The following is a 21789-nucleotide window of genomic DNA, read 5'->3' on the forward strand; positions in this document are numbered from 1 at the left end:
ACTTTAGAAACTATCAACCTGCTATGATCCATTATCACTTTGCTATCAGTTACAATAATAGGATAGGAAAGAGCGGAGGATCGTGCATGAGATTGTTGTGGAAGTTGAATCGCAATCCATATGAAAATCTGAGATAAGGAGGGACGTAGAAAGATTGTATCAGTTTACAGTAAGTTTTTGATAACGTGATACCACCGTTCTGCAACCCTGTGACGGTGAGAGAGTTGAGACACATCTACGAGACGCCCACTGTAAATTGATCATAAATTCTTTTCGATAGGCATCTCCCCGTGATATAATACGAGAAGATAAGTCCCAGGATGGATGAAGACTTAAGTGATAAGCGTTTACATGAGCAGACTTGATTACCCCCACGCTGGCATGCGGTGGGCGCCTGTACGTCTTTTTGTTAGCACACATATTGTGGTCACAAGCTGAAATTTGTCATGCGCCATAACTCGTAACCAACCTGCTGTAGCCAGTTGATCAAGATCTTCTGCCATGGCTGCTCCTAGTGTAACACTCAACAACGGTGAGAAGATACCTGTTCTTGGCCTTGGCACCTGGCAAGGCCTCGTAAGTCGCTATATCTGCATATATTTATTTTTTACATTTTCATGGTTTTTTCGTTATATTTCTCACGTTTTAACTACTATTCGCAAGATCTTCTAACGCCATATGTTACACGCATACTTACTTGTTTCTCGTCAATTTTTCTTCGTATAACATCTTTATTTCGCAACCCCTTGCTTGAGGTCTGATATGGTATAAACTTCGCAACGGTATTTTGATTTTTATCCATCCGTGGGTTTCTATTTTACGCAGTTTCATTATTCTATTTAATTTTAATTCATCCCGCAACTTAGGCTCATTGCTCTACTCAATGATCTACTCTAGAACTACACAGTGAAATGGTGCATACCAATCAATCTATCTAATTTAATTTTTCATCCTATATCGCCTACAGCGTAACTTGGAGAGATTGGGATATTCTTTTATGACCTAGTGTTATCGTTCTCAGTTACACGTGCGGAGTAGAGCTGATTATTACATAACTGAAGGAATGTTGTGTACGTAAAGAAAGAGACGAACATTCAACCAGTGACGAGTTTCTTGGCATCTGAAGTAGACTTTACGATAATGAAATTAGTTACGTAATTAAAGTCGATGACTGTATATACTGTTTGATAATTTCAAACGCATAATAGCCGATTCCTGTGCGTTTTTTAAATGTAAATCCCGTTTCATTGTTCACCGGCACTATTCTCTACTCATTAACCAACATTATACCGGATGAGTCTTGCCAATAGACCGACTGATATAAACATCCTTTTGTGATTATTCGACACAGATATGACTTCTAGAATTCTTCTTGTTGTGATTTACTTCTCGGAAACTGTAACTTTCGGGTTAACTTGTAGAGTATAAGATATTGGAAGCAACTAAATCTATGCCCTGTTTCCAGGTTTAGAAAGGCCCATCCTGTATATTCTCTTACTCTACTACGATGAAGCAGTTTCAAGGCCAGCCTTATATACGCAATAAAAAAGAATGGCATAATTGATTAGGCAGATTTGAGACCTATAATTCGATGAAATTCGTTGGTCTATTCACCCATTTTTAATTACAGTGGGCATATAATGAAAATAATTAATATCTTCGAACTGCGTGGTGGTTGGTCGTACAATGTATGCATAATTTAAATTATAACGTTGCAGGATGACCCAGGTGTCGTGGAACAAGCTGTTAAAGATGCTATCGATGCTGGATACCGACACTTTGACTGTGCCATGAAATATGGCAACGAGGATGTCATTGGCAAGGCAATTCGAGAAAAAATTTCCGAGGGAGTAGTCAAAAGAGAAGATCTTTACATTGTTACAAAAGTAAGAAACCGAAGTGAACCAATTTTCTGTTAAAAAAATTATACTTTAAATAGAGAGACAAATAATCAAATTATCATATGTTACAAGTAGTTTGGGAAAATTGACTTCACATTTTTGTCACAATTACAATTATTGTAACCGTCGTGAATGAGATAAATATTTTTGATGATATTAGACCCTGTAATTAAGGCACGAAATACCCTTTCAACATCTTCAAACGACTCAATTCGCTTTTCAGTAACTATACAAAATTATCGATCGAAATAATGCGCCCTATACCTACATTAACAATTAGCAATTATTTGTCCACAATGCAGCTCTGGAATGACAAGCACAAAAAAGAGGATGTCATCGAAACATGCAAGAAATCTTTGGAAAACTTTGGATTTGACTACATCGACTTGTACCTGATACACTGGCCGATTTCAGTCGAAGTGAGGATCATTAAAAAAAAAAACACTTTTTCCTTCATTTGTTGTCCAAAAATTAGTTGACTTTCAATTGACCGTGTCTGCATAATTCAGCAGTGATTACCAATCGTTAAATTAGAGCTTGAACTATTTTGGCTTATACTATTCGAGCTCCTAAAGCGTGTTTATTTCTTTTCACAGGAAGCAACCGGTGACTTATTCTCTGGAAAGTTCGTCGATATCCCGCTCGAGGAAACATGGGAGGGAATGGAGGAGTGTCATCGTCTGGGTTACACCAAGAGCATCGGCCTCAGCAACTTCAACTCGGTGCAGATAGACCGCATCCTGAAAGTGGCAAAAGTTAAGCCGGTTGTTAACCAGGTCGAGTGCCATCCAAACTTGAACCAGAAGAAATTACGCGACTTCTGCGCAGCCCGAGGAATAGTTATAACTAGTTACAGCCCCCTCGGCGCTCCTCGCAGGTCTTGGTTTAAGCCGGGCGACCCCCTCGTGGTAATTGACGAACCGGAAATCGTCGCGATAGGAAAGAAATACGGCAAAAGTCCTGCTCAAGTCGTGCTTCGATATCTGGTACGATGGTATAATGTACTTGAAATATATTTCAAATGAGATGCGGGGTTTTTAAAGTGATACAGGAAAAGTGTGTGAGAAATTCAAGTTACGATTCTTACCTTGCTCATTTTTTTGCAGATTGACATCGGCACCGTCCCAATTCCAAAGTCCAGCTCGAAGAAACGCATCCAGGAGAATATCAACCTGTTCGACTTCAAACTGACCCCCGAGGAGGTGGCGACAATCGACAAGTTCGACATTGGCGTTAGAGTTACCCCAGTTGAAGAGTAATTAACAATCCTGACTTGTAGTTAATCGATCTGCGCGTATAAAGGAGTGGTTGACTGGAATGTGATTTTTTTTTGTTTCAGGTTCACTGGTCATCCGGAATATCCATTCCGTATTGAGTTTTGAGGATTTTGCTGTTTTAAAACTTTACTTAAGCAGCCCTACTGCTACATTTGATTTTATTTCTTTTACACCATAATTTTATAACTAAATTCTATATCGCAGTATTTCCTTAGCGTGCCAAATTACAAACTCTGTCAATTGTAAAAGAAAATATCTTCAATCGATAACTACGAACTGGTACATCCTGATTCCACAAATGATGCTTCACTTTTAGCGAATGAAAACACAGACAGTGAGTGGACGTCAATTAGTAATGTACAAATCTTGTTTAGATTAAAACTGTAGTTGGTCATTCTTGTGCGCTTTTACTAACAAAAATCAAACAGTTATCTATGGTTTAGATTTGTACATCAAATTTTACCTCGGTTCCGTGACAAAATTGCACAATATCGGTACATAAATTTCAAATCACTAGCAAGTAGAGCTCAGGAATTCCGAACACTATCATGAGTAAAGATGTAATTTCCGTATAAAATATATCATACATTTTCTAATAGATTTCCAGCTGCGCATTTACCAAAATTATTCTGACCATAGCCGCCAGTATCATAGAGGGCAGTCTAATTACAATGTTCAATTATCTGGATAAAGTCAAATGTCCGTTTCACTGATAGTTCAAACTTCAAAGCATTGTATGCGCTCTTCGAGAATTGTGTGAACTACTTATAAAAATCTATCGACTAACGGCATTTGTACAGGAATTTTCAATTATTTGCTTTGACCGTGATTAGTTCTCTCTCCTTCACTTCTACGTAAGTAAATGAGAAAATCTACCAGACATTGTAAACATTCTTGTATTTTTTTCGGTTTTTCATTGTGATTGTAATTGATTGCTTTTCCATTTAAAAACCACCCACAAACAAACTGAAATAATAATTTCAGATCTTCTTCGATGGTAAACATTTCTCACTATTCAACCTTTATGAGATGTACACTTAATGGGAAGCTGCGGTAATGCTTCGAACAAGTCCGTGCACCAGGTTCCAATTAGTACAAGACTACATAAAGCCTTTTCTAGGATGCAATGACGAATTAGCAGGTCTAGTTTTTAGCCAGACAATTCTCCAGTGGCTAATTAGACTATACCTGTTAATAGTTTTTTTTTTTTTCATAAGATACATGCGAATGAAAGACATTCCAGTTTATGTTTCAGTACAAGCATTTCATTTCATATAAACGCGAGACCAATGCCGTGCGTTATTACGAATTATACACGAAGCAACTGGTTTCTCGTCCTAAAATTTTATATTTCAACTTATGTTACAGAATCCAAGAATTTAAATTTATGTTCTCTACGGCTTCGAAAAAATGTAGGGACACAGATAAGATTAATTATAAAACAAAATGATGTGACCCCTGGCAAAATACGTTAAATCTTTATCAACAAAGATAACGGTCGATGACGTTCATCGCATGTCGTGGAGTGTTGCATAAGCGGACCTCTGCGATGTCAAAGATATCGATAACATTCTCATTTCTGATCTGGGTATACAGAATCGACGATGTGCGTCGCCTGTAGTGTGACAAAAATCGAGAAGAATCGTTGCAGCCTTGATAAAGGTCTCACAATATATCACCAGGCGTCGTTTCGCGGTCACCATTTCAAAGTACAAGGTACAATAAACGCTTGATGAAATAATTGAAAAAGCCGCAACAGACTCCCTCGGAACTTCCTTCGAACATCATGAACGTATCAAGTCGTAGTTACTGTTCAACGGTGCAGAGCTCGCGTTCACATCCTCTGGGAGAGGACATCCTCTCTGGGATCCCAACGTCAAGCCTCATTACCATGACGAGCAACGCCATGACGTATACACGTGGTAACAGTGGCATGGCACAAGTGTGCGGCGAGTTTCACATTGTGAAGCATATTATGCCACCAGTGTTCCAAAGACTGGCCTGCACCACTTAACCGGACACTCCTGAGGTCACCGAACCAGTGGAAAGTTCCGAATGCTCGAGCTTAGGGCTACGCAAGCTGGGCTCTCCGACCACGTGGCCGGCGTCATGTTTTACAATCTGTATATTGTATACACCTATACATGCACTTGCGTGACTATGTAGAAAAATTTCCGACCGGTTGTGAATCATCGTTCATTGGCGGTAATCTAACGCAATTGCTGCTCCCAGCCTCCTTGCAATGCCTGGTGGTAAAATGTCACCATGCCACCCCACGTTCTAAAATTATTATTATATACTTATACACACAACTCTATTCTCGTTTTCATCATTTCTCTTTCTCGCCCTTTCTACTTTTACTTCTGTTGCTAACGGAATCTTTTTCCAGAATTCTATGGCCCTTTGACTATTCGACTTGTCGGTCGGACTGTGCAAGGGATTTTTACAACCGCCATACAGGAACCACGGCAATGTGGTCGTTCGCTCATTGTTAGCAATCCTGTGCGTGCAAAATTGGCCAATTATTTTTACGAGAGTCCGCACGGATTGTAATTCGCATATACAACTTTATCTTTTATACTCCAATATGCTACACGTTCGTCTGTAATGTTGTAAAGTTTCCTTCTGCATGTCTTCGTACACCGTTTATTTACTTTTGAATTTCCCACCTCAATTACGGTTCGCAGTTCGGAGTTCAAGTTTGAACGCAACCACCATAGCCCGTTGAGGAAAGATAAATCCCAAGCAGTGTTCATAAGCCTCCTGTGTCCCTGTTCGCACATGATTACTGAAGAGAGTAACTTTTATCCGCTGTACTGAAACTGTTCTTCTATACAACTTTGCTATGGAAAAAGTTTTTCAACTGTGAGTACCATCCGTAAGCGTGATTTAATCGTTGTCGCACATGTTAGTAGAGTAGTCTGATACATATTTGAAAGAATCGTCAACGACGATCGAATTTTCTCTAATCTCTCGACACGCTTGTGGCTCCGCGACCCGTTCCCTTGACTTATTAGCGTCTTATCTGTAGAATCACATTTGAAGTTTCGACAAAATTTGTAGATATTAAACGTACGGAAACTACGTATACATCCACCAAATTTCGTAATGCTTCGAAACATAGGGTGTAATACTATTTCGCAATTGAACGGTACTGCGTTAATACTTGATAACGTCTAATCTGTATAGAACCGTTATTCGTAGGACAAATTTTCTGTCCTCTGTTCGTCGATTCAGTAAACAAAACAATAATATCAATTATCACAAACTAACCGTAATTGCAGCATGATGCCAGTCCTAACCTCGCCCTCCACGACTATAACACCGTCATGTCGGAATGAAATTAGATCGCCAAGTTTGGATTTCCTTCCTTCGAATGCTCCAAGTTTTCGCCAACGAAAAAGGCTATTCGAACCGATCATTAAATCGATTGAGAAACTATTTGAGCTCGATATCGAGGAGGTGGATGAGATCGGAGAGGCAAATCGCGATGCGACAAATGGTCAAATTGACAGAGAAGGTTCGCTGATCTACGTTTCTCCTGCGATCCGACGTCGAGAGTTATTCATAAATTCGGATTCACCAACAGCCTCTTCTGAAACGGATTCATCGATGCTAGAAGGATTGGAAAATTTAAAATCTTGTGCACGGAACCAGAGAACGATTCACTCCTCACCGAAGCTCGTTAATTCTCACTTTGAGGATTCTGGGTTCATGAACTGTTCAATCGAGATGGTACCGTGGGTGCAGAGGTCGATCTCAGATCTAGATTGTTCTCAGAAGACTTTGACCGGTGAGCAAGACAGTGAAAACAATCCAGATTCGGATGATCGGATCTCCTTTGACTCATATCTGCAAGGAGGAGAGGATCATTCGCGGTCTTTCGACGTGAAAGAGATCGAGATGCAGCCACCGAAGAATGGCAACGTCGGCATAAAACCATGCGCCAAAAATCTCGACAATCGCATCAGTGATAAGCTCTCAAATGATAAATTGGAGGCCGAAAGAAACGTTCTTGACCCTAACCGTGGTGTCGAGAAATGCTCGGGCCACAATCAGTCGCTGACAAACATTGAAGTCGAGTGCGAGGATGACGCAACTGCCAAAAAATCTACCAATACCAGATCTAGAAACGAAACGTTGTCGGGCTTCGTTCATAAATGTAGCCTAATTTGTACCAATCATTCTTCATTCCCATCCAAAGAAAACTGTTTAATTTTTGATGGACTCAGCTCTGCTGGCAAACGTAAACAAGTTCGTAAACGGCCGACTGGTTCCGATAAAGGGAGACATGACAAAATGCAGGGTGAAAATTCGACGATCTCTGAATGTTTAGAAGCGTCCACCTTGTCGGTACAAGCTGAGGATTATCATTTGATACACAAATTGGAATCCATATCCCTACAAGATATAACTAACGTGAAATCTTCAAAGACCGAAAAGAAGATACCGAAACTGATCGTATTCGAATAATTCCCGAACCGCTTTTAGCATTTGCTCATCCAAGTGTATTATGACCATTCCTTTTTACCAATAACCATATAATTTTACATCGTGATTAAACATGTATCTGTGTTTCATTTATCCTTATTCTTAACTGAAAATGTATCTTTTAATTGTTCCTTGAAGTAATATGTACCTAATTATACATGTATCGTCGACGTATTTCATCTAACCTTTTGTAAAGAGCAACTGGTCTAATAACGATTATTTCTAATTTGTGCGTATACAAGGTACTGTGATTTTTGTAATAAAGACCCTCGCTTATCTATAAATTTTAAATAAAACTAAAACCCACTGTCGCCCAGGTGTAATATTATTAAACGTGTTTTAGAATGTACGGTACAGAACAGAAAATGTTCAAACTGGCCGCCTCGGAGCTCCAGAACATATGGTTACGTTTGATTTTAGCAAACGAAGATGACCCAAACAGCGTTTAAGAAGGTGAATCAGATTTGTGTACATCGTGGAGGACGTCGGTTATTGCCAAGTGGAATATTTTTCGTTCGTCAGAGATTCTTAATCCCTGCATTCAAAGGTATGCAAGAATTATAAGAGCAAATAAAATAATGTCCCTTTCAATAGCGTGTTTTATGGTTCTCGCCTACACACAAGCGCATATTTAACGTCCGTTAGACCGACGCGTGGTGAACATGATTCTTGCTCGTTTATATAACCAAGGACACGTGCGGCAATCACTTTGTTGCCTGTCGAGGAAATGTAATCTTCATCATCATCACCATCATTACGTACATTCTCGTGATTCATGGTTCGTCACGTCAATGTGCGCGAATAAAAATGGTGCAATTTTTTCACCAACACTGAACCAGCCATGAGTTGTGACTTTTGTCCAATAGTTTAACAACCATTCCGTGTTTTTTTACTCCTTGTTTATTGTTGTCCATTTTCTGTCGATCTGGTAATCGTTTATATGACGGCCTATAGGGAAAAACATGTGCGTCAGATAAAACGATAAATGTATGTGACACGTACGATGATAAGTGTTGGCTGAAATATAACGTGTCTGAAGAAAATGTCAACCGTCGTGTACGTTGGAAATATGTAAAAATATACGTGTTCAGTGAATATGACAGCAATTAATTACGGTATCTGTAACGTATATTTAACCCACGTTTATTTGATCGATATTAGATGTCAAAGTTGACAGCAAATTTCAGTCACATACATTTTTCATGTAACTTTTTTATTTTGTGCGAACCTGCTAATCAGAAAATGTATTCTTAATTTTTACCAACAGGAGCCTTACAGTGTAGAAATTGGAATATCATACTGGTCATCATCAAAATATAACTGGAGTGAAATGACTCCACGTAAAAGGCTGCTGTCCCTCCAATTGCAGACAGAGATTTCTCCGATTTACAAAAACGTGACTGACGACCCGCGATTCATGTGGTCAGCGAGGAAAACCGGATTAAAATACTGGCCAATCACACAGTGTGTTCGACTTTCAACAACTCCAGTGGAGATGGTAAAAATGCCGGAAAATAAGCCGTTGATCGTCTTTTCAAGCAATAATACCGCCAATTTCAAGCATTCGGTTGAAAGAAATAACATTACGCCGATCAAAAAGACTCTTTTCGAATCCCCATGGAATCCGCAACCATCACTCAACGACACCTTAACCGTCGATGAGGAATTCGATGAAAGTTATAGTCGCGGAAGACCCCCTTCTGTCAGTTTTCTCGAAGAAATCATCACCCTCAATGAAACTATAACGATTTCGGACGAGGTAAGGTATCACGGAATAATTCATTGCTGACAGTAGAACGATCCCATAACACCATTAACACTAGACTGACTTTTGGAGTGATTCAGGCTGCTGATATGATTTTCAAAATCATCCCCATATTCTGTCAGCACAATCATCCGATACGGCTACTGAGTATTTGTTTATCTCTTAATTGCGACATTTACAGGAAGCAATCGAGACACCGAAGTCACAGGATAACATCATCCGCAGGATGAATTACAAGGAGGTTAAAAATTCTCATACTTAACAAAAGGGACACGCGGAGCTTAAAAATAAATTCAACGGGAGAATGAAGAAAAAAATCGGATCTCAGTTGCGTTGTTCGATAAAAAGCGACGATTCAGCCATTGAATCAGTCAAATTATCAAATTCGGTATTTGAAGTTCAACCACCCAATTCTGAAAAGTTTTTACCATCTTAGCCGCGCTGATCACGTCGATATTATTCAATGGGTAACGTAGTCCCTGTTTTTTTACGCCGTAGATTTAAGTTCGATCAAAAGTGTGCTGGAAACATGAACGTATTATTTGAATTGTTTACAATCGTCCTTACGGATATCCGGTTTTACTAGAAATATTTGATTCTTATTCTCTTAGGTCATAAATCTTCACCTGTCTTAATCAAGAATCACGCATTCATTTGTATAAATATCTTTTATTAGATTTATAGCGTATGATATATCCTGTTATTAGTACAATTATACATTAGTTCTAAGATGAAGATTCACGCTCATTTAAACAGTAGCTAACAACTCGTTTTCGCATTCAACGAACGCGTTAAATCATAGTTATTTTTTCTTAGAATAAAGAATTTTTCACATCCTATAATAACCATATTATTTTTCATCATTAGGGATTAATTACGCGAAATATTTTGCTTAAAAAAAATCCTTTTACACTTCAGCACGGTTCTTGTACACAAATGCTTAAGTCGACTGAATTTTCGTAAAAATTTTATTGATCCTAGGAAGCGAAAATGCGTAAAAATCTATAAAAGGTAAGTTGTTGCCCGGTTGGGATGAAAAACTTTTTGGCTTGTCATTCCTTGCCAAGAAAAGTGAGCGAAACAGTAGAAACGGAATCGATGGAATCGAATGATTTGCATTTATTTATCAAGCAAAAATTATTTGTTATGTTGGGTTCACATTGCTCGTAATGATGTAACCAGTTACTGTACGTAGCGATGCGAAGTTGATGTAATCAAGGAAGAAATTAACGCCGCAAAGTAATTAGGGTTTTGTTAGAATCAACGCTCGTTGTAAGCTCAAGGATTTCATTCCACTGATTCGCGCGAGTAACGTTCACTCGGTGGAACTAACTTAGGCCTCGAATATATTTTTTCGGTGAACCCCTTTGAGTTGTCACGCATTGAAATCGACGATCAATCACAAATGACGTAACGCCGCGTTAAAACGGGACGGATCGAAACCGGTGGTACTACGTCCTATCACGTAAAGAAATAAGGATATTAAAGTCCGTAGAATTCCAAGTTTCAATCATTTTAGGCAGACTTTTGGCGACACCAATGCCAATCCACGTGGATAAGGTAAGATGGTTTAATTCAGACGTGAAAGCTGGCACTCTTGGTCGATTGGATGAAGTGATGAACTAATGAAACAGAACGATCGAAACTTCGCCACATCACTCTACATTCATGAAAATGGAGAAGATAGATCCTCCTCAAGGTGAATTAAACGAGCCTCACGAAGATCGCGTGCACCAATGATTGCCGGTGTAACGACATGTTGCATAAACAATAAACGAATGCGTGGTAAGACGTAGCACATGGTGTTCATCAGTACCTTTGAACATTGTACCTTAAAACTTATCAAGCAAACAGTTGCATCTGGAAGTCGTTTGCGATACGTCGGGTGTCTCGTAATGGGTCATGTATCTTAACGTACATATGTTCATAGGATACATAGCAAACAGATTTGTCTATATTTAATCATTTTTCTAGACCAGCAAGTATTTTTTCCATTCGATTACAGCATGACTCGGCGATGAAATGTTATCGAGGATCGTGAAGCCAGCGATTCCAGTCCCGGAACAAGACCTCGTTAATTTCCTCGCGTGTCAGTTAATATCGATTTTACTCTGTGGACAGAAAAATATTCGAGATACATACATCAACGCCATACATAATGACTGAAGTATAATTTCGTATTAGATATATTTTATTTTATTGATCGAGTATTGTTGCTTGCTGCTAACTGGGTCGTCGAGAATGTAAAGCTTGTATGATTCTTGAGTACCTGGAAACTGAAGTAACAACTTATAATATTATAACGGTTAATTTGAAACAAATTCCAAGCTTCATGATTCGCTTCTAAAGAAGTGATCATGTAATCATTTTCGATGCTATTTATCCACGATCGGTTGGATTCAACTATTGAAAATCAATAAGGAGGAAAGCAGCTTTCGGAGATCTATTATGCAGAGGATACTCGAATTTACAGTGTTCAAACTCCTTATCGCGTAAAACAAATCCTCACACTTGGACTTTGAATGTCTGACCATGTCAGTATTTATTCACTCACTCAAATCCGTGAGCGCTATTTACTCGTCCGAAATAGGTTCGCGTCGCCATGAATTTATAGGAGCTTATATACAAAGCCCTTGCACATCGAAATGTCGGGGCGAAAAAAAAAAATAAATAAATAAATACTCAAGTACATTGTATTTCGACACAGAACCTGCTCGTTCTTCTATTTCGGTTGTCACACAACAATTGTGTACATACTTCTCGGTACGCTGCTCGCAATACTTTGCTGTAACATTTCGTTTTCTTTTTTGCCTTTCCGCGATTCAAGGCATTACGAATGCACGGTAGAAAATTGCGTCGTATTTGGAATACATGAAAACGAAATTCTCACGATATACGTATTATTTATTACGTTGTGTTGAGAGCAGTTGTCTTAATTGCCAAAAACGTATTTTTTTTCGGAAACTCTTCCTAATGCGTTAAAAAAGTTACAATATCGTAACACGTAAAGAATAGTTGTGAATTTCAGTTTGCCAAATGCACCTCCAATTCATTGTAATCCTTATCTCTTACCGCTATTGAAATTACACGGACAATTAGTGAGTAATAATTTATTTTGTGACCGATAGATAGCTGAGGAAAAACAGACTCGAGTTTAAATCATTGAGGATATACTTGTAGCTTTCTTTCGCGTTCTACGTGATAAATAGATCATGTCAAAGCATGGAGAAAAGAAAACAGAGACACAGAGACTTTGAGTGTAATAAAAACTACACTAGTTATGTCAATTAAATGAATCGTCAAATTAGAAATACTCGTTATAACAGATTGAATAACTGCTTACAGAATATTGCTTTTTTAAATCTAAATCCACACCCGCTATTCGGTAACAAAAAAAAATTTGATAATTCGTGAGACAAGTGATAAACCTCTTGACCTACCGGCCATCGGTTTGAAAAATTATTTTGAACATGCTCTATACAAATCGCTGTATACGTTGCGTAATCTCGGTTACATCATACGGCAAACAGCATCACATGTAATTCTGTACAACATACGATATTTCCGATAGCAAATTCGATCGTGACGCCGTATGAATTATTTCCTATTCCGTAGACGATTGAATTAAAATTTATGGTTTTATTCGATGGGAATGTAAGATTACACTGAACATACCCATAAAAATGATTTAATGTGTTTTTTTTTTCAAACTTCAGCCGCTTTCGTCGCGGAATCGAAACCCCGGAGCGAAATTACCTCGCCGGCAAGGGATTAACCGTTGGGCGGATTTGAAGACCGTTCGAAATACAGGGGATGTTGTGATATCTGGTTGTGTGGGAGACTGCGAGGGCGTGTAGAGCGTGGGTACGAGAGAGACAACTACTCCGATTCGCCGGATGGTGGGGAGCTGGATAAAAGGCTGGGAAGGCCTGGGTCAGCCACAGTCGAGTATCGTGCTCCGAGTGACACGGGTTCAACGGCTGAAAATTATCGTAACGAATTAGCGATCCATCATGTCGCCTACCGTAGTGCCGAAAGTGAAGTTCAACAACGGAAAGGAAATCCCGGTCTTCGGTCTGGGGACGTGGAAGGTGAACGATTCTTTATAAGCATAAAACGGCAATTAGTCGGCGCTATTCTCGAAACGTGGCCTACGAGGAGAGGAAGCCGGTTAGCAGCATTCTCGTATCCGCCGGAAGATCAATAGCACGATTCGAAGCCACGAGGTTCAAGCGAAAACGCGTACGACGTGCACACAGCGGTTATATAACCGTTTCGAACATCTCCTTTCATTTGTTTTTATTTTAGGAACGCGCGTTCGATAATTTCGAACATTCGAGCAACGCGGGATATTCGACTTTCGCTCTTCGCGCGGCGCTGGGTCGACCTTGAAATAATTCGTTGGGTTTTGCATTACGGTGCTCTGCCTTGGACACGCGAAAAATCGATCGCTCCCATCCTGCGTTCAAACAAAGAACGTTAACCGCCGTTTCGGACGTTGCGTAATTGCCGAAATCTTGGCGGGAATATATCGCGGCTTTCTGAAACAAGCGTGCATTTTATCATTGCTTTATGCTTTGGCACTTGCGACGTTTTGTCCGGCTGCGGTCACGTTGCGTTCGTTTACTTCGTGTCGAGTGTAATTAAACGGTTAGCGTCAAGAGAACAAGCCGTTACCATTAACAACCGGCTAATTTCTTATGAGATAGTGCGCGATTCGCGCGACAATGAGCAATTTTCCACATATACAGTAAAAACGATATCGCGCGATGAGCGGCCGCGCAATGAACCTGATTTCTACTCGCAATTAAAGTTGTATCGCCCCGCGTTAATTTGACCTACTACAATTTCCTTGATACTCTTAGTTGTCAATTTTATCGAAAAAAATTGATAATCATGAAAATTGCTACGTATAAATGTATGTTAACCAACATTTAGGACTCCTTATTTACGACCAATTCTTATCAAGAAATTTCTTTTTTATCATTGACTTTGAACCGTTTCTTACGTGCCTATAATATTCCCGAATCACTGCCGCCGCTTGTAGAAGTTTTAAGAATTTTTCAGGAATCGATTCAAGCTTATGTACAGGTGTAGATATTGATAATATGAAGTAGGTTAAGCAAATTATTCAGACGTGAATGAGCCTTCAATTAAATAGTGCCATTTCAGTCCATGCGATTCAGCTGGAAACTTGACTACATGAATTTACAAACAATTAGAGAATCGTTACATAGACTGTAGAGGTATATCGACTTATCGAATTGTACAACACATCGTTCCGTTTGACAAAGCCAAAAAAGCTCAAGTATTCAAACACAATACACATTCTGCTCTGTGCTAACTGTGAGATAAATAGCGCGGAAATTTCACCTTGCATAGTAGAGATACTGAAATCTTTTGTTTGGTGCAATAATTGCTAAAATATTGCAATAAGTTCAAACAGTACCCGATACGATAATCAATTTTTTTAGTAATGAGACCAAAATGATATGCAAATATTTTATGAAATATCAAAAATTGGAACGTATTCTTCTTATCTCATTAAACAATGGTTTAATTAATTAAACTTTCAATAACGTTGAATTTCTTTCATCAATTCCAGTCAAAGCCCGGCGAAGTTACTCAGGCGGTGAAGGACGCGATCGACATCGGCTACCGGCACATCGATTGCGCCCACGTATACGGAAACGAGAAGGAAGTCGGTGCGGCGCTGAAGGCGAAATTCGCCGAAGGAGTGGTGAAACGGGAGGACCTCTTCATAACCAGCAAACTTTGGAACACGTTCCACAGACCGGACCTCGTCGAGCCAGCCCTGAAAACCACCCTCAGTGACCTTGGCCTTGAGTACATTGACCTCTACTTGATCCACTGGCCGTTTGGCTACAAAGAAGACCCGACGACCCTCTTTCCCTCAAATCCCGATGGCACCGTGGCGTACAGCGACGTCGACTACCTCGACACCTGGAAGGCGATGGAAGCCGTGAACAAGAAGGGACTCGCCAAGAGCATCGGAGTGAGCAACTTCAACTCTGAACAACTCGAGAGAGTCGTGAAGAACGCTGAAATCCTACCGGTGACGAATCAGGTGAGCATTTCCTTCGCCATGGCCATATTATTGTCTGTACTCAGTGTCCGTACTTAAGTAAGTGACGGTATCTCTTCAACGAATCAATGCCGATTTCAGGTCGAATGCCATCCGTACCTGCCTCAGTTGAAACTGTCCGAATTCTGCAAAAGCAAGAACATCATATTGACGGGTTACAGTCCTCTCGGCTCTCCGGACAGACCTTGGGCCAAACCCGGCGACCCTCAACTTCTCGAAGACGCCAAGCTTAAAGAGCTTGCCGTTAAGTACAAGAAGACTCCCGCCCAAGTCGTCATCCGCTACCAGGTACCGACTGCACTTCCGGCAAATATTTCGGTTGAAAAAAGTCGACCTACGGATCGCAGCGTTTGATTAGAATTTTTGCGAAGGAACAAATTGGACCGACGTGTAATTTTATTTTTTTCATTGTTTGAATTGCAGATCGATCGTGGACACGTAGTCATTCCGAAGTCGGTGACGAAATCTCGCATCGCCGAAAACTTTAACGTTTTCGACTTCAAACTGGCACCTGAAGACATCGAGTACATCAACAGTTTCGACTGCAACGGCAGAATTTGTCCCTTAGACAAGTGAGTACTCGTGTTAGTGATACACAACGATAAAACTACCCAAGATTCAAAACCTTAGACATTAAAAAGTGTTATGAAATCTCGGTCGTGATTATCTTCGAATTAATTACCTCATATTACGACTTTGATACTTGAATTTTGAGTCTGCCACGCGACTAATATCTTTATATATATGTAACATAAGTTGAATCCGCACAGTCAAAGATCGCGTCACATTTGAAAAAGATATCGTTCGAGAGTTTTCCCATTCACGAATCGAAAGTATATAACCCATAGTAATTAATGACCAGCCACACAAATTGCTCAATAAGTTCGATGAGAATTTGGAAAACACTGTCGAATTAAAGACGCGTACCTTTAGCGTAAATAGATTGCGTGATTCAGTTTGAAACCCATATTTATGATCGAATTAACCTAATTAAAAATGTTCATCAATTCCATAAAATCGTGATCTAGGGAAATTCAATTAATTAATCCTTGTAACTTTTTTGTTACAGCGTGAAGACCCACAAATACTGGCCATTCCAGATTCCGTACTAATTAAGGACAGGAAGAATTAACCCTTACGCATAGTTAGTCTCTACGTCATATCTATTTCGAATATATTTTTGTTTCTTTGTATTACCGGGTGTAAATTCAAAGAGTACATCCACCGTTTATTAAATAAAATTACCATAAATTCTGGTTGACATAAATTTTTTTCCGTCAACGAATAAAAACAATTATTTTCTCTTCGTGCGCGTCGCGAATGAGACGTAGATTTGATATGTTCATAAACCTCACTCGTACAATATTTAAATAAAATAAAAGCAATATCGCATTAATAAGATATGCTGCAAATGATAAATACTTACAAAACATTTTACAGAAAAATTGAGTCGATATTTTCCCAATCACACATGTAGTTTATTTTCAATTGATGGTTTCAAATCGCTTTATGGTTATCATTTCGTGGTTGTATTTGTAGCGTGATTGACTAATATCAACGAATGAATTTATCTAAGACGCAACATAATCAACGTTATGAAATCTTTATTCACTGCGCATCAATTACATACGTAATACGCTCAGTGCCCAAATCTGTGTAGTAATGTACAAAAAAAAAAAATTTTTTTATTTACACTAAAAATATTTTTTGAACGATTGAAGAAAACGGGCCATTTATTTGATCCCAAAAAATAGAACAAAAAGTCAACTAAGAATTAAAAAGTGGCAAAATTCGAATATTTACCGTCGAATTTCCGGTATTATTACTTTCTGGTTTCGTCTAAAGTCGGATGTTCTCATTTTCCGACGACTATCAACGAATATCTCGCCGATGCGGCACGTGTACAGAACGCGCCACAGAGTTTTAAATGAACATATTTTATGATTTCGGTTCATTTGTGATGAAAGAACGCGGTCCGCGCCTGCGCGATAAAAGAACGGTCGTACATTCCACGCATATAACATCGCGTCGTTTCAATTCAGTTGCATTCTCCGGCACACCGAGGTAGAGAAGAAGTTCAGACGCACTTGGTACTTAGTTTCCACAAGTGCGTACATCGTTATCCACACGCGAGAAACTCATCGCAAGTTGAAATCTTCACTATATTTCAATGGCGAAAGCACCGACAGTGAAATTTTACAACGGATCAGAGATTCCAGTCATCGGACTGGGAACTTGGCGGGTAAATTTGCACATAAATTTGTTCGAATTTTACTAATTATGCTAAACTCAGATCTGTACTTACTAATATTCGTATAACTGGAGTCGTTTCCAGTGGCCGACCTCCAGCAGCCTGTTGTAGTTTGAAATTGAATTGTAATCACTGATTCAACATCGATCTCTTCTTTAAAATTTGGTCTGGAAATCAAGAACTTAATAAACTTATTATATTATGCTTTACCTCTGGACACGGCTAACACAAAGTATGATATTCTCCCACTGATGCAACGGGAATCAATAATATTCCATATTTATTGAAAACAACCAACAGTAGTAATTCCGTTTTTTTTTTCCCAATACAAATGATAGATTCTGTAGTCCAACACTCATTCAGACGTCCACGTGGACAAACATAAGCTTTTTTTATCAGACGGTTCATCGCACTTCTATTAGCTACGTTTAGTCGATAAATTGAGGTATGACTGTCTGTAATTTGCGGAACAGTCGAAAGCGTGGCTTCAAATTTATCATATTTTATCACATATATTGATAAGCATTGCTGGCAATTTCCAACGATAGCGAAACTCCTTCCCGAAGTCACTATACATTATTATCTATTGTAGAAAGTTGAAACAATGCCAAATATTAAATCACCATTTTTAAATCTAATTATATAATTCCCTCGAAAATGAATTTTGAAATTGCTGAGCCTGGATTCTATATCATTTCCTCATCCTTTACAATAGGACTGAAATAAGAATTACTGCGATACATGTCTAATGGACTCAAGGTGTTTATACGAGGAAAAAGGCTGAGCTGAATTTACCACCGTATAATAAACTGTTATCACAAAATTGTCGCAGTGACGGTAATTATGGCGGGCATACAAGACACCCGATTGTAAAGTTTACAACGCACAATTAAAACATTTACAACAATTGTTAGACGATATACATACCTGAAAACACTACAATTTTGATGTTTGGTATTGTTTGCACTTTGCAGCCTCGCAAATCAAACTCGAACGCTGATGCAATAAAAACGTCAGATCTTCGCCACGACACCACCTCGAATTACATGATAAAACAATAAATAAATTGCTTGCTTCAGTGAATTGAATACATAACGAAATTTCTTCGAGTAAGCTTCAAGATAATAATAATACTAATCGAGGTCACTTGTATAAATTCCGAAAATTTTATCAAACTTTCATATAAGACTGTATGTGACATTTACTTATATAATGTGCAATTGAAGCTTTGTTGTAAGCTTAGAAAGATGAAAGTTTATTTGAAGAGCATTCGGCGCGTTATGAGACCTGAATCAAGCGGACTACCCGAAAATCGATATTACGTTTAAAATTTTTATCAAGTGTATTAATATATCTAATTACGCGTTGATGACTAATTACGTCATTCTATCAACAGTCAGAACCAAACAAAGCATACGAAGCAGTGAAGGATGCGATCGATATCGGATACCGATTCATCGACAACGCCTATCTCTACGATAACGAAGTGGAAGTTGGCAAGGCGGTGAGATCTAAAATTGCAGAAGGAGTTATAAAAAGAGAGGACATCTTCCTGAGCAACAAGCTATGGAATACTTTTCACCGACCAGAAGCCGTTGAACCAATGCTGAGGAAGACTTTGGCTAACTTGGGCGTTGAATATGTCGACATGTACTTGATGCATTGGCCGATAGCTTACAAAGGTTATTCAGAGTTCAAAATTACGTGACTTTGACCAATTCGATATGTCTCATAAGACATTTCAATAATTGAAAGGATAAATCTGGTCGGTATATAAGAAGCTATAAATTCTTTCCAGAGGGAAGCGGAAACTATCCTCTTGACGCCGAAGGTAAAATGCAATTTGCCGACTACGATTTCGTCGACACTTGGAAAGCCATGGAGAAGGTTTACGAAATGGGATTAACGAAAAACATCGGCGTTAGTAACTTCAACGAAGAGCAGTTGGAGAGGATTCTAAAGGAGGGAAATATCAAGCCCGTTACCAACCAGGTCGAATGCCAACCCTATTTGTGCCAATTCAAGCTATCCGAATATTGCAAGTCCAAGGGCATCGCTATAACGGCTTATCGCCCATTGGGAGGGCCGGGAAAACCTGGCCAACCGAAACCCAGCGAAGATCCGAAAATCAAAATTATTGCCGAGAAGTACAAAAAGACTCCTGCTCAAATTATGCTGCGTTATCAGGTAATGTACGCGCACTGTTTTAGTTAACAAGCATCGTAAACTTAGGGCTGTTAAATAAAATCTGTACATGTAACGTACACTAAAAAACTCGTCGAATCACTGCGCTCAAAGATAAGATTATTTTTACTACAATCGAGTAATGGTGCCGTCTTCGTGACAGAAATACTCTGCCATTGCTTCAAAATCCTAAATTGAAGACTTGTAAATTTTTCACAGATTGAACGGGGACACATAATAATCCCCAAATCAGTGACTAAGTCTCGAATTGAAGAAAACTTCAATATATTTAACTTTGAACTTGCCAAAGAAGATGTTGAGCTCATCAACAGCCTTGACTGCAACGTCAGATTAAGTCCGCTGCTTGAGTAAGCTATATTTTTGTTAAATCTCGCTCATTTCTCTCCTGTGAAATTTTTTTTTTTCTTGTAAATCAGTATTCCTCGTACGAACTGATACGTAGTATCATAAAATCCTGAAACTGACCACGTCTTCAGACTTCTCGATCATAATTCATTTCTTGAATTTCATTACAATGGTCATTGATATTCTTCATCAATGCTTGTATTCAAAGAATGTTATGGTAATTCTTTCGGATAGGCTTACAGGATTTCATAATACAACGTATCAGCGTACAGGGAAGAGTAACTCCATAAATATTTTTTTTCGCTCCGCCCTACCGCACATGCTTCATTATCCAACACTGATTACATTTCAGGTGTATCGACAGCCCATACTATCCATTCGAGAAGTAGAATTTCGACGAAATCCTGCCCGAAAGCTGCAACGATTGATGCAGAACAACCTCTCAATAGTGCCGCGACAAAAGTTCTATTTAGTATAATAAAGGTTTAGTGCAATAAAGGTACTATTGAGAGGGTTGAGAACTAATTTTCGAGAACGAGCTTTTGTAGTCAGAGTGAGGGAACCAAAATTTTGAGAAATGTATTCCACTCACAGCCTGTGAGCGGTTCTATTGAGAGGTTGTACTGTATCAAGTTCATGTATGCCGACAACTATTATAGAGCCGGCGCAGCATATAGAAATTATCTCAATTAAATTGATACGTTGACACTTATAAATGTCTTCATAGAGATCTTGTGACATCTCACAGCATTGAAAACAACCAGAAAACGACCAGCTAAACAATCAGTTCGAAACCAAACTTCGAAATCGGTGTCTTGAAATATCTTTTTGTACAGATTTTGTAATATGAAATTGAATTCTGTTATTACTTTGTATGATACATAAGTATATCACTTATTATATACAAGTAAGGCAATTAAACTAATCGTGAGATAAGCTAAAATTCCTATTCAATCAGATCGACACAGATTGTGTTTCAATAAGCATGAGCGTACATACGTTAATTTAAAAAATTGTCTCTATTCGATATTATGAACTAACAATAAGACCGTCTGATTTCAAAATTCCTATAACAATTTTTCCCTATATTATACAAGATTTCGGGATACAACTTTTTTCAAAACAAGCGATTGAAATGTACATGAAAATGAAACGTCTAAAATGCGTGATTTGATCAATTGTATTGGAACCGATTATTCTGAACAACACTTTCATCATTTTTTTCATACCCGGTTCATTTCTTTGAATGATACGCGTCTTACACCTATGTCGATCGATAAATTGACTCGGCCCAAATACGTGATTGTGTTAACAGAAACTTGTGACAATGTTATACTCTAAACGAGATAATTTGACATTTTCGTTCGCCGGAAACACCTTGGATTCATGGAAAAACGTTGTCAATAATCCTAATCGCGAAAGGCCATCAAATCAAAATTATATACACA

The 21789-nt window shown here is 38.8% G+C and overlaps 3 protein-coding genes and 1 long non-coding RNA gene across 7 annotated transcripts; 3 read left to right on the forward strand and 1 right to left on the reverse strand.

Moving 5' to 3' along the window:
• The first annotated feature begins 396 nt into the window (after positions 1-396).
• LOC124185500 (aldo-keto reductase family 1 member B1-like) lies at positions 397-10269 on the forward strand. 4 transcript variants are annotated; one of them, XR_006871412.1, is made up of 9 exons: positions 397-576; positions 1719-1886; positions 2204-2320; positions 2498-2887; positions 3008-3156; positions 3241-3512; positions 8090-8216; positions 8937-9428; positions 9616-10269. XR_006871412.1 is itself a non-coding variant. In XM_046576347.1 (6 exons), the coding sequence occupies exons 1-6, from the start codon at positions 502-504 to the stop codon at positions 3281-3283; spliced, it is 942 nt and encodes a 313-aa protein (XP_046432303.1). In that variant the 5' UTR covers positions 397-501; the 3' UTR covers positions 3284-3572. The 4 variants fall into 4 exon arrangements, 3 of the variants coding, with proteins under 3 accessions (XP_046432303.1, XP_046432302.1, XP_046432301.1); XM_046576347.1 differs by lacking the exons at positions 8090-8216; positions 8937-9428; positions 9616-10269 and having other exon boundaries at positions 3241-3572; XM_046576346.1 differs by lacking the exons at positions 397-576; positions 1719-1886; positions 2204-2320; ... (3 more) ...; positions 8937-9428; positions 9616-10269 and adding an exon at positions 6463-7980 and having other exon boundaries at positions 3298-3512.
• Positions 10270-13364: 3095 nt separating this feature from the next.
• LOC124185503 (aldo-keto reductase family 1 member B1-like) lies at positions 13365-16796 on the forward strand. Its single transcript, XM_046576355.1, has 5 exons — positions 13365-13525; positions 15040-15522; positions 15622-15828; positions 15964-16112; positions 16610-16796. The coding sequence occupies exons 1-5, from the start codon at positions 13448-13450 to the stop codon at positions 16650-16652; spliced, it is 960 nt and encodes a 319-aa protein (XP_046432311.1). The 5' UTR covers positions 13365-13447; the 3' UTR covers positions 16653-16796.
• A 149-nt stretch (positions 16797-16945) lies between these two features.
• LOC124185505 (aldo-keto reductase family 1 member B1-like) lies at positions 16946-21452 on the forward strand. The gene is made up of 5 exons (XM_046576357.1): positions 16946-17782; positions 19188-19473; positions 19590-19978; positions 20195-20343; positions 20694-21452. Exons 1-5 carry the CDS (start codon positions 17711-17713, stop codon positions 20728-20730), a joined length of 933 nt encoding a protein of 310 aa, XP_046432313.1. The 5' UTR covers positions 16946-17710; the 3' UTR covers positions 20731-21452.
• On the reverse strand, positions 17824-19173 carry LOC124185507. The gene is made up of 2 exons (XR_006871413.1): positions 18719-19173; positions 17824-17958 (listed from the first exon to the last, which is right to left on the reverse strand). It is a non-coding gene; the product is annotated as an uncharacterized LOC124185507 (long non-coding RNA).
• Positions 21453-21789: the final 337 nt, after the last annotated feature.

The sequence above is a fragment of the Neodiprion fabricii genome, chromosome 6 (assembly GCF_021155785.1).
Source record: "Neodiprion fabricii isolate iyNeoFabr1 chromosome 6, iyNeoFabr1.1, whole genome shotgun sequence".
NCBI classification, from domain to species: domain Eukaryota; kingdom Metazoa; phylum Arthropoda; class Insecta; order Hymenoptera; family Diprionidae; genus Neodiprion; species Neodiprion fabricii.

Excerpts from the sequence above, each read along its gene's own strand:
- LOC124185503 (XM_046576355.1), top strand. The coding sequence starts at position 13,448 with ATGTCGCCTACCGTAGTGCCGAAAGTGAAGTTCAACAACGGAAAGGAA. Across the intron at positions 13,526-15,039 it reads TCGGTCTGGGGACGTGGAAG|TCAAAGCCCGGCGAAGTTAC; the intron begins GTGAACGATTCT and ends CATCAATTCCAG. Across the intron at positions 15,523-15,621 it reads TCCTACCGGTGACGAATCAG|GTCGAATGCCATCCGTACCT; the intron begins GTGAGCATTTCC and ends TGCCGATTTCAG.
- LOC124185500 (XM_046576345.1), top strand. The coding sequence starts at position 6,024 with ATGGAAAAAGTTTTTCAACT. Across the intron at positions 6,044-6,462 it reads ATGGAAAAAGTTTTTCAACT|CATGATGCCAGTCCTAACCT; the intron begins GTGAGTACCATC and ends CCGTAATTGCAG.
- LOC124185505 (XM_046576357.1), top strand. The coding sequence starts at position 17,711 with ATGGCGAAAGCACCGACAGTGAAATTTTACAACGGATCAGAGATTCCA. Across the intron at positions 17,783-19,187 it reads TCGGACTGGGAACTTGGCGG|TCAGAACCAAACAAAGCATA; the intron begins GTAAATTTGCAC and ends TTCTATCAACAG. Across the intron at positions 19,474-19,589 it reads TTGGCCGATAGCTTACAAAG|AGGGAAGCGGAAACTATCCT; the intron begins GTTATTCAGAGT and ends AATTCTTTCCAG.